At 39.7% G+C, this 12712-nt stretch overlaps 1 protein-coding gene across 1 annotated transcript; it reads left to right on the top strand.

The window, feature by feature from the left end:
* Positions 1-1501: 1501 nt before the first annotated feature.
* IGFBP1 (insulin like growth factor binding protein 1) lies at positions 1502-8964 on the top strand. The gene is made up of 4 exons (XM_027836853.1): positions 1502-2054; positions 4225-4409; positions 5804-5932; positions 8249-8964. Exons 1-4 carry the CDS (start codon positions 1559-1561, stop codon positions 8378-8380), a joined length of 942 nt encoding a protein of 313 aa, XP_027692654.1. The 5' UTR covers positions 1502-1558; the 3' UTR covers positions 8381-8964.
* The last annotated feature ends 3748 nt before the right edge of the window (positions 8965-12712 follow it).

Below are 12712 nucleotides of genomic sequence, written 5' to 3'. Positions count from 1 at the left end.
GGCTTTCAGAGAGTACACTTGAGCACTGGGGAATGAAGGGACACACGTGCTAAGGGGGTCACAGCCGACAATACATGACGGGGTAGGATGGAATTCTAGTCTTCCTGATGCAGCTCTGTGCACTCATTATACCATGTGGCCTGAACTACTAAGAAATAATCAATTTTAATTTAAAAACAAAAACAAATACCTTCAAACATATGCCTACTAATGAAAGTATGTGATAGCAGCAAGCCACCCTAACAGACACATTTATATTTCTTCCCTGTTAGCATGATCCAACCCTTCTCCCTGATCTCAGGCCCACTTTTCCTTAGTTGGCCAGTGTCCTCTAACATTAGCTACGTGACCATGAATTTAAGGTCATAGACTGAGAACTGGAAGGAACCTTATTAGTCATGGAGAAGTAAGCGATATTTCTCCCGGGGCATGTAAGCGTAAGATCAAAACTGGAGAGCTGGAAGGCAGCCTTAGAGGTGATCTAGTTCTTATTTTAGAGGACAGCGACTGGAGCTGTGATTGTGTTGTCATAGAGTTCTCCCAAGTGAGGAAACACCCTCCACCAATGCAGATGAGCACCTTCTTTGCAACTTTTATTCTTAGAATTGCCTTGAGTATTGTGACTGGCCTAGGGTCATAAGGGGCAGACTCATCTTCCTGAATGCAAAGTCTCAGACACTTACTAGCTGTGTGACCCTGGGCAAGTCACTTAACCCTGTTTGCCTCAGCTTGCTCATGCATAAAATGAAGGGGAGAAGGAAATGGCAAATTACTTCAGTATCTTTGCCAAGAAAACCCCAAACGGGGTCACGAACAAGAACGGAATCGCAGGACCAGGATACATCAGGGGCAAGACTGGAACCCAGGTGTTTCCAACTCCAAGACTAGCTCTGAGATAATACCTAGCTGTTTAAGGATTGAAAAGCCCTTTGCATATATTATCTCACTTGGTCTTCATAACTACTCAGCAGTGTGAGGTTGGTGCAATTATTAACCCTCATCTTGCAGATAAGGAAATTGAGCCTGGGAGCTCAGTGTCTCGTCCAGCCACTAGTGCTTGTCTAAGAAAAATTCAAACTCGGGTCGTCCTGACTTCCAATCTAACACTCTATTTACAGTACCACCTAGATGCTTTCGGGCTGGCCCTCTGTCTACTAAGCCGAGCTGTTTCTCCTTCCCAACTCCCCCATTTATGATCAAGGAAACTGAGTCCTCAAAACTTGAAGGGACTTACTCACAATCTGACAGCTGGTAGGTAGCAGAGCTTAGCTTCAAAACGCAGGTCTCCTTTTTGGTAACGTAAGTGGTGTTCTCACCACTGGACCACCCTGCCTCCCTGACTTTCGTTATCAAACCCAAACTTTACCCCTGTTTTGAAAACTGCCTTTTCGATTGTGCAGAGTATCGGCGGGGGAGTGAGAAAAACAGATGTCTTTTGAATGACGATAGATGAAAAGGGAAAGAAAACAGACGCGGGGAAGGTCCCGGGGCACCGCCAATGGCGGGACACGGGCCCATCCTCCGACGCCGCTAATAATTAACTGGAAAGGCAAGATCGATGGCTCGAGGGCTTTATAAGGCCCGCGGCTGGGGACTCAGGCATAAACTTCTGGGATCCACAGAAATCTTCTCCTTAGAGCATTCTCTCACATCTCTCTCGGTAATGACTGAAGCCTTGGCCCCGGGGTGCTGCCCTCGCCGCTGCCCGCTGCTCCCCGTGGTCCTGCTCGCCTTCCAGATCCACGTGCTGTCCGCGGCCGTGGTGTCCCCGAAGCCCCTGCACTGCGCCCCCTGCACTCCGGAGAAGTTGGCCCTCTGCCCGACCGTGCCCTCCGACTGCCCTGAGCTCGCTCGCCAGTCCGGCTGTGGCTGCTGCCAGACGTGCGCCTTGCAGTTGGGCGATGCGTGCGGGGTGTACACGGCGCGTTGCGGCCAAGGGCTGAGCTGCCGGGCTCGCCCAGGTGAACCCCGGCCCCTGCATGCTCTCACTCGGGGTCAGGGTGCCTGCATACGGACTGCTGACGTGGAAGGATCCCAAAGCTCCGAGTCTTCAGGTAACCACCCTTTCATCCCCTCCTCTTTCGAGGAAACCCAGAATTCTTTCCTTGCCCTGCGCCCCCATGTCCCTTGCATTCTCACATGTCTTGCGCCCTAAATCCCAAATTTTCTGCCTCCCAGTTCCTGAATCCCCACGTCCTGCACCCTCTGCTTCCTTGCATCTTCACATTCCCTGCATTCCCACATTCCCTGAATATGGAGAGTCATGTCCTGCATCCCCACATTCCCAGCAAATCCACGTGCCCTGTATCTCCACAGGCCCTGCCAGCTATATGTAAGATGCCTAAGACAGATTAGACAATTGGGAAGGTCAAGGAGAACGGTGGAAACGCTAAGTGGGCTGGAAAATGGGGAAAGTGCAGGGAAGAGCCTGGGAGGATGCCCTGGCTTTTGTAAATATCTAGGATGTGAATATATCCTGCAAAACCCACATCAAATGCGTCTGGAATTTGCTTTGTATATGTGTGGAGTGGTTACACTATGTGCCCAGCAGATGTTTACAGTACATAATGTGAGAGTTTAGGCTTATATCGCACTTCCATTCATGTGCCATATAAAAGTGTTCTGGGGTGTTTATGTTGCACCTTTTTCCCTCAGAACTTGACAATCAGATTCTTTACTTACTTAAGCAGTGATTTATTTGTAGTGGAGAGTGAAGGAAATGCCTCCTCCTTGCCCCTTCACTTCCTATCTCCCCATCTGGACTTGATTCACATCCTGTGTAATTCTTGGAGAAATCCCGTAATTAAACTAGATAGAAATCTCAGCCAGGGCTCACAGCTTGTCTCTAAAAAGTTACTCTACTCTTCTAGGGGTGGAACAAGTCTCTACTTAGATTTTATTCTAGGGCCTAGCTAAGGTGCTAGAATACAGAATATCGCAGAATCATCAATGGAGAACTGCAAGGGACCCCAGAGGCCATCTAGTACATTCCTTTAAGTTTACAAATGAGGAAACTGAGGCCAGAGAAGGTTACATGACTTGCCCAATGTCACATGGTGAGTGAGCATAGCAGACAAGATTTGAACTCAAGGCCTCTGCCTCCAAAGTCAATGTTTCCTTAACTGCTCTTTTTTTTTTTTTTTGATGGGGGGTGGACAGGGTGTCCACCTAGGAAAGTTAAATTAACTGTTACTCTATTCTCTCCAGGGTGAGGCAAATACCTGCAATGATACCTAGAGAGAGCCTGTAGGGCAAGGAAACTGTGGCCTTTTAGGTCCTTTGGATTTGGCCCTTTGACTCTAAGTTTTACAGAACAAATCTTTTTATCAAGGGGTTTTGTTCTGTGAAGTTTGGATTCAGTCAAAGGGCCACACTTGAGGACCTATAAGGCCACAGGTGGCCTCGAGACTTCAGGTTCCCCACCCTTGAAGGGTGCCATTATAGGTCATCTCTCTAGTTATGTTGAACTAAAACCACTGAATTCTTTCTTTAAGACAACAGTTTCTGCCTGACCTATTTGGCTCTTTCTTCCTCTTTGGCTCCCAGAAATTCCTCAAGAAAATCACTGATTTTGAGCAAAACATGAAGCAGTGGAGCATGGGGAGGACACCCAGCAGTGGATTTGGGTTCTAGTTCCAGCTCTTCCAGGAGTAGCTATTGCCTAATTCATGAGTCCCTTCCCAAAATGACTCCAACAAGACCTCCTCCACTATAGGCCCAGTCATCTCAGCATCATTGTTCGTGAAAATGGTCTGTTGTTATGATCCTCTCTGTGGCAGCCAAATCCTGGTTTAATTCCAAAGGAACTACCATATGAGGTGAAAAAGGATCAGGATTTTTTTTAAAGTGTTTTCACAAAGAGCTATTGTTTTTGTTTGTTACATCTTGTTAGTTATACTAGAAAATGAAATCAATTCCCCCTATAGGCAACAGATGTTGAGAAGGAAGTTCAGTTATCCCTCTCTATAAATCTGGTATATATATACCTATACATTAAGATGTGGATGCTTGTTTTATTCCATACATTAAAAATTAAATACATTAAAATATGTGAGAATATGTAATATAGTTAGACCTTTTCTACAGTCTACTTTTGGGGGGAAATGGTGGGGGAAATTTTTTTTAAAAGCCCTTAAAACTATATTTTATATGATCATGATATTTTAAAAGGATATGAAAAGATGAATCAAAGATTCAATGAAACATTTGCTTTTAATTTTGTAGATACTAAGGACCCTTCAGTTCCTGAAAACACAACTCCAGAGAGTGCAGAAATGACGCAGGAGCAGCTTTTGGATAATTATCACTTAATCTTTCCCCCCACTGAAGAAAGACCCATCCTCTGGAATGCCATCAGCACTTACGAAAATATCAAATCCAAGAAAATCTCTGACATAAAGAAATGGAAGGTAATGAGCCCTTGGTAGCATGTCCTTGGAAAGCTGTCCTAGACTCAAGCCTCTTAAAACTTGTTTTTTTCCTTCTCACAGACTTAGATCTCTCTTCCTTAAAAACCCAGCTTCCTTTTCCACAGTTGAATATACTTGAGGGCCTGAGTGAATTTGTCCAGCTGGAGGGGACCTTAGGGACAATCTAGTCCCACTTCCCTATAGAATAGTAAACAGAGTGAGATATTGAATGATTTGTAAATTTGATTTCTTCATGAGGAGTATTAACTGTCTCTAACTGACTGTCTAACTGATAACTTTACCCATGGTAATATTTGGAAATAGTTTGTTTTAGGAGTAAAACATGATTATTGTTTGTATCAAATCTGGTTGTTTATTGGCATAGGGAGCTCCTTATATGGACAATTCTCTCATTAATGCGGGTTTGAAACCTTAAAATCTATAGGTTTTATATTCCTAAAAATAACCTATAACTTAAAATCTTAAAAAAACTGCCAAGATCTAGGAGAAATTTAAGCAATGTGTCTATGGTCAAGATTAGGTAGATAGACAGGTTATGTGCACTCGCACACACACATACACACACACACACACACACCCTTGTAACCAAGAGATCTAGATCTACTGCAAGATATTATGAGAACTACTCTTTTAAAATAGAAACCATGTTTATTAGTAAAAAAAAAAAAAAAAAAAAAAAAGAATGTATGCAAATTTAGGGAAAGCACCTGCACGATTTACTTTGCAGACAGAAGACACTTACCACCAAAGACTGTATTTTTAAAATCACCACTTGATGGCGCCAAAAGAATAGGAATTGGAATTGAAAACTCTTGTCCAATGAAAAGTTCAGTTTGTGCTTTACTGGATTTTGACCTATGTAATGTAGTCCCTATTACATGTACAATGCCTGGGTAATTTCAATACCTTGCTTCATTTTGGCTCACGTAATTCAAGTATTATCCAAGTATGCCTCTATCTCCACTTGACTGAATATTTAGGGAAGCCTCAGTTTTCTTTTCTGCAAAACAAGATGTCTCCAGGACCATGGCTAGCCACTCTAAGTCATGGTTTAATTGTATTGTTACCTTTTCTGAGTGGCTATTAAAGGCCATTATGATGAGAGATATTTTTTTTCTTTCTAGGTCAAGGGCCCATGTGTAATAGAAAAAGTCTAGCCCACATAGGTTGTAATCTAAGTTTAAAATAAAGCTTGTCTCGATTCAAAAAAGACAGAAAGTCCGTCAGAGGGAAGATAAAGATCTTCATGTTGTTGGCAGGGAATGTTGCCATCTGGTTGTAGTTCCATTCTGAGTAGTGCCTCTCCTTCCAACAATGATCTTAAAGCCATTTTTATCTTGTCGCTTAGCCCTCCTTTGACATTATTCTTTCAGGAACCATGTCAAAGAGAACTCTACAAGGTGCTGGACAGATTAGCCAAAGCCCAGCAGAAAGATGGTGAAGAAATTTACAAGTTTTACCTTCCTAACTGCAACAAGAATGGATTTTACCACAGCAAGCAGGTATGTGATGTTCAACTCTTACCAAAAGCTTGAGAATAGTTTCCCTAAAAGGACTGATAAGCTTTTCTCAATTCCCATTGTGATCTCCGACCTTTATTTTTAAATAGTGCCTGACTCCTCAACATATATCTCAAGGAATCAAAAATGCATGCTTTCAAATAGTTCCCCTCTGAATAGAAAATAGGTATGGTAGCTCCACCACCCATCCCAAAGTGTAGTCTAATATTGAGGAGAGATGGAGTTGTAATTGTGTCTGTGTAGGAAACTACAAATGTGGAAACACCAAGGCAGATTGCAATTCATCTTGGTGGCCATGGTCATGTCATCTGATTTCTGTGGGTTTCAGTTTTCTCACCTGTAAAATGAAGGTTTTGGATTAGATGGCCTTTGTGGTGCCTTCCACATCTAGGTCTCTTCTCCTGTGTCTATAACATAGAAAATTCAAAGGAAGTTGTCAGAAGCACATAAAAGTTAAAAACTTGCCCAGTGTCCCAAAGCTAATGTCAGAGTCAGAATCTGAACCCAAATCCTCCTTTCTCCAAACCCAGAACTCTATTGATTCTACCACTTTGCCCATGCATAATTTAATAATAATAAACAAAAATAACTTCGATAGTTGGATATAATATTATTTGGAAAGACAAATAATAAATAAGATAGGACAAAAATAAATATCTGCCCAGAGAGGAAAGTGAATCTTAACATTTATGGAAATCCAAATTCACTATTTATTTTGTTACCTACATAAACATACTCATTCTGGTGGATTTTATTGGGGGGAAATCCAGATGCAACTTCACCCAGCAAGTAATAAATTACTTAAAGTCTGCAATGTACTTAATTGGATTTATGAAATCTGGGTTTTATTCTTGTGCTTTGCCCACGACAGACTGCTAGACAACAAAACAGTTACATAGTCTCTCTGTTTCAGTTTCCTCATCTGCAGGGTAAAATATATCTGCCCCAGGGGAATGACACACACAGTCACCCCACCGAGGCACCAAAAAGTCTTGACTTTCCTTTCCTTGAGACAAAATGAAATATGGTTAGACTTTTTAGCAATCCCTGGAGCATGGCTGGTCCTGTGCCCATCTAAAGGTTCCCTTCACCTCAGAAGCTATCATATCCTCCTGGGTTTCCTGGTCCCTATCTGCTGACAATGTCTTTTGTGACAATAACCCACATGGATATGAAATTTAATGACTATTTATCAAGTTCTTACTATGTGAAAGGCTGTATGTTAGGTACTTAAGAGGATGCAGAGAACTAAGTCATGATTCCAGCCTTCATAGAGTTCAAAGTAAGCAGGAGCCAAACAACCTGCACACATAACCAGAATGCATAGCAGGAGGCAAACAAATAAGGCTAATACTATAGGAAGGGAGGGTCAAGCTTCTGTGGGATTTTGGATCAGGGATGATTAGAGGGAGGAGGAAGCATTTGAGGTGGACCTGAAGGATGAATAGCAGTTAGATAAGCAGGGATGAATCTGCCAGGGCATTTGGGACAAAGGGTACACAGCATGTGAAGAATGTGTGCAAACTCCGGAAAATATGGGGGATTATGTCTGGAGAATGGCAAATTGTCCAGTTTGTCTGGAGCACTAGGTATGCAAAATCATGACAGTACATGTCAAAATGTAGACTAGCTACAATTTTTGCTTTACCTTCAGAGGAATGCTATTTGAAAATATGTCATTACAATTTTTTATGATGTTATCACATCGTCACCTTATGTAGAACTATACAGAGGTGACTTTTATTATGATAGTGTACAGATTTAGTAAGGTGACCAAAAGTATTGACCTTGCCCTTCCTGGGCCTTACCCCAGTCTCCATACCCGGGCCAAGAAGAACCACTGCTTCGAAGGAGGTAGATGTGTTTCTAAAGTCTAGAGCTTGAATTCAGAATATATATTATTCAATTGAAGCAAAGGAACAAATAGATTAATACATTACTTAAACTCAGCAAACAACTGCTATGGGCCTAGCACAAAAGCTTGTACCTGCATGGCCAGGAATTTGGAGATTGGGATGTATTTACCCAATGTTATCAATGGTGGGTAGTGTTTCTGACCAGGTCATAAAAAACATATTTAAGTCATAATTATGGTGACCATATTTTATAAACCCCAAGTTGGGTTTCGACAATGAAAATTCTCTCTATTATTTATATGAGTAGGGTCTGTAGTGATAAAGTTGTCATGCCTTATAGTCACTTATAATCGCACAAAAGACATGGCAGAAAGTCTTAGAGTTTCCATAAGATTACCTCGCTGCCATCATTGAAAATGTCGTTTTGTGAATCTTGTTCTAGTGTGAGACTTCTCTAGAAGGAGAACCTGTCCTCTGCTGGTGTGTCTACCCCTGGAGTGGAAAAAAGATTCCTGGCTCACCAGAGCTAAGTGGAGATCCTGGTTGTCATCGTTATTTTAATTTGCGCAACTAAAAATGTATTCTTTTCATTACTTCAAATGAGAATTTTTAATGTGATACACTCTATTTATTCTCAAACCTATACACATATAAGCACACACACAAAGAGTATATATTTTATATGTTGCAACTACTTTTATACTCCACAGGATATGTAAAGCTGTTGGATTATTTATTTCACAGTAAATTTATTTTTTTCTACACAGTAACTTGAGTACTATTAATTTATATAGCATGAACTATTTCATAATTTTATATTGTAAATAGTTGTATTTTTGTTCTTGAAAATATGTGGAATGTTTCCTTTTTTAAAGAGCCTAGGGGAAAAAAAAGATTGATTAGAATAATATAAATCATACAGGCTTAAAACAATGAGAAAATCAGCATACAATCGAACTGTGTAAAGATAATTTTAAGAGCTTTTTAGAAAATAGATTTAACCTGTTGACCTTTGCATCAGAATTTAATGTTAATTTAAAATGAAACGTAAACTTAAATTAAATAAGTAAACCTCAACAAAGTTTTGTCTTATATTTTAAATGTATATGCACTGAATATATTGTATTGTAGTACATAAACACATTTTGGAATAAAATTTGCACACATAAACATTGTCAATGTATGTAATTTTATGTGTTGGAGAAGTAACATGCTATAGTAGAGAGAGGGCTAGCTTTGGATTCCTGAAACCCTGGGTTTACATTCTGTCTCTGGCTGTGCAACCGTGGACAGGCTGTTTAACCTCTGGGTGGCCCCAGACAACTAAACCTACATGTTGCAGAAGCTTTTCTGATCTGTATCGGTGCGGGGAGTTTCCATAATGAAAGTTTTATACACAGATTTACTAACAGGTCTGGACCAAATTCATGTTTTGAGTAGGCTACAGCATACTACAAATGAATAATTATACAAGATAATTTGTGCAGACGATGTCAGAGAAATATATGATGAGGATTAAAAAAAAGACAATTGGCCAAGGATGTAAAGAGAATTCAACTAAGGTTTGCCTGGCACATGGAGTATTCCTTGGCAAATTTAGGAAAAAAACATAGAGAAGAGTCACACAAAATTGACAGGCATAGGTGAAGGGTGATCTACACTGGAGGGAGTACCCCTATATAACAGATCACAGATCCATTAGGATATAAATCTACTCTAATTTACCTCCTTGGAATATTAGAGTGTATTTAAATAAAATTATCCAGATATGTATTCTTTCTGTTTTCTTCTGCAAAAAAAAAAAATAGCTCTTCCTGCTATTCCTCCTCCTCTTCCTTCTCCTCCTCTTTCTTCTTTGGCTCTGCCTCTCTCTGGCTTTGTCTCTCTATTCTTCTTCCTCTCTGTGTGTCCCTTTATGTCTCTCTCTCCACCCTCTCCCTGCCTTTTCACACATATCATCTTCAGGTGTACCTAGATCAGTACACAGTTCCCTATATAACAAATTGCTATTCAGTGGTTTTGGGCAATCCCATCCCACCATCTTTTCCCCTACAGGTACAAAAAGTATGAAGTGCCCTCACTTCCCATCCAAACCTATTTTGAGGCCAGGTGGCCATTAGCTAGGAGATTGAAATTCCACACCACAAAACTCTGGCTATTCTGTGGGGGCTACAAAATAGCCAAGCCTCCAGTGTTTTGGGGAAAACAAACAAACAAACAAACAAACAAACATACATACATACATACAAAAATGCTGCAGGGGAATGAGTTTCTTCTGTCCTAGTCCTGGTGCCTCTAAATTTCTGAGTTTTTTTATTGGAGTTCCTCCAATCTTTTAGTACCAGCTTAGTGGTCTTGGATGGTCTTCATGTACTACTTATACATCATCACCATCAGTTAATTAGTATTTTTAATCCAAGTTAGTGCCTAAAATATTATTTAAAATTAATATTAAGCTATAATATTAATTATTCTACCCACTCTGCTTTCTCCCTCTCTACTAGCATCATACCCATTATTTATAAATGTGCTCAGATTTCTGCAATAGTTTAAAAAAGTAAATCCCTTCCCTTCCAAGCTTAGTACTGAAAGTTTAAAGGAGTCAAGTATTTTCCCCTCCTAATGCTTGCAACATGCTGCTTTTCATTCTTTTTGGCTCTAGATGGTAGAATTGAAAGCAAAGGGTAGAAGTCACAATGAGACAAATTTAGACTTAATTACAGGAAAACTTGCTAATGATATCCAAAAGTGGAATGAACAGGTTAAGTGGGCAGTGGGTTCCCCTTCACTGGAGATCTTCAAACTAAGCTTTAATGACCATTTGATGTATGTGTCATTGAAGGGATTTTTGACTGGTTATATATCAGGCTATGCCACAATTCCATGGGATTTGTTTTTTTCTTATTTTGGTGTTACTCGAACTAAATACATTTGCTGTTTCTTCTAGCCTTGAAGTCTTACACTCCTGAAATTGCCACTGGGAACTCTTTGGTGTGGTTCAGCTGTGTGGAGTAAGCTAAGAGCTGATAAAGAGAGCCCACAAGCTCAGTTCCATGGAATTGCTAAACTAGAGGAATATAATAATATCTGTCTTCAAGAATGGCAGATGGCGCCCTGGAGTCAGGAGGACCTGAGTTCAAATCTGCCCTCAGACACTTGACACTTAATAGCTATGTGACCCCAGGCAAGTCACTTAACCCCATTGCCTAGCCAAAAAAAAAAAAAAAAAAAAGAATGGCAGATGGAATGATACAATAAAGATGGCACCTAGTTTGGGAAAGATAATTCTAAGAAGGTAGAATGAACTATTGTGATCATTTTTTCAGATTATCCTGTAACACCTACAGAAAAATGAGTGTCTCAGATAACCAGTTTAATGAACAGTGTGGTTTGGCTAAAGATGCCTGCAAGTTTACAGAAATGATCTGTGAGTTTGCAGAAAAGGAAGAGAGTTTCCTTACCTGGGAGTACCCTGTCACAACTGTAGTCCTTTCGTTTTCTGAAGCTAGACACAGCATAGTTATGACCGATAATTTTCATAAGCAACTTTCAGTTTTTTCAGGTATGTATGTACATGTGCACATGTGTATACTTATATTCATAGGTTGCATGGGTATAGGTGTTCATGTATGTTTAAGTGCATGCATCCATGGGTGATACATGCATATTGTGTCCATGTGTGACTACATGAGGGAAGACACATATATGTGTGTGCATGCATGGGTGTGTGTTGGCTGAGTAAAATCTGATTCCAACAGAGAACAGTCCTACCTCTGCCTGAATTAGTGCTTCAGAGGAAGAGTAATAAAAGGTGATTTTCTAAAGGTTGGTAAAGTAGCATTTGTAATTTTAGCCTAGCACTTATATTCTATAAAAGAATTTGGCCAACTATTTGGTGCTGATTTGGCACTTTTCCAATGGAAAAGTAGGCTAAGTGGAACAAACTAGATCAGAAAGAACAAAAAGCAGCCAAACTCTGTAACTCACTGTATGATAATCATGAAAATATCAACCACTCAGGAAAGAACCTCAATTTGACAAGGACTCTTGGAAAAACTGCAAAACAGCTTAGCAAAATAAATAAATGAGCAAATGAACAACCAAAAGAACTATTGAATGAATAAATAAATGAAGGAAGGAATGAATAGATCAATAGCTGCATACATAAGTAAGTAAACAAACATAAAACATAGGTCTAGGTGAACATGTACCACATGTTCCAAATGGATACTTGTCTTAAATATAAATGATTATATTGTTAAACATAAATTCAGGAAAATGGAGATGGTAGCTTTCAGAACTATAGCTAGGAAAAGATTCTTAACCAAATAAGGTATCAAAGAGATCCTAAAAGAGAACTTTCTTCTTCAGTTACATGAAATTAGAAAGCTTGTGCATGAACAAAATCAACGTAGCTAGGATAAGAAGAGGAAACTGTAGATTAAGAAAATATATATATTTTATTCAAATATCCCATAAGATTCTGATATCCAAATTACAAATGACTAAGAGTGAATTAAACGGTTCTCAAAGGCAGAATTATTAACAATAATATGAAAGATTACCCCAAATCACTAATAATAGGAAAATATAAATTAAAACAACTCCAAAGTTTCGAATTTCACTCAGTGAATTGAAAACAATGACAAAACGTATTGGAGGGGCTATGGGAAAACAGGAACACTATTACACCATGTGTAGAGCTATGGATTGGTTCAACTTTTCTGGAACGCAATTTGAAATTAAGCTAAAAAAGAGATTAAAATGTCCATTCTCTTTGACCCAAAGATCCCACTGCTATAGAGATAGGTAGATCCATATATAGATACAGATATATAGATATATAGATGTGGTAGGTACATATTTGTTGATTCTTGTCATCTATGGTAACTAAATTCTATAAAGT

Source organism: Vombatus ursinus, unplaced genomic scaffold (assembly GCF_900497805.2).
Source record: "Vombatus ursinus unplaced genomic scaffold, bare-nosed wombat genome assembly UNPS02014820.1, whole genome shotgun sequence".
NCBI lineage: Eukaryota > Metazoa > Chordata > Mammalia > Diprotodontia > Vombatidae > Vombatus > Vombatus ursinus.
This window is presented reverse-complemented; position numbering and strand designations above follow the sequence as displayed.

Bases quoted from the DNA above. Each gene is read 5' to 3' on its own strand.
- IGFBP1 (XM_027836853.1), top strand. From the start codon at position 1,559: ATGGCTCGAGGGCTTTATAAGGCCCGCGGCTGGGGACTCAGGCATAAA. The intron at 4,410-5,803 runs GTAATGAGCCCT...TTATTCTTTCAG, and splicing joins CTGACATAAAGAAATGGAAG to GAACCATGTCAAAGAGAACT. The intron at 5,933-8,248 runs GTATGTGATGTT...ATCTTGTTCTAG, and splicing joins GATTTTACCACAGCAAGCAG to TGTGAGACTTCTCTAGAAGG.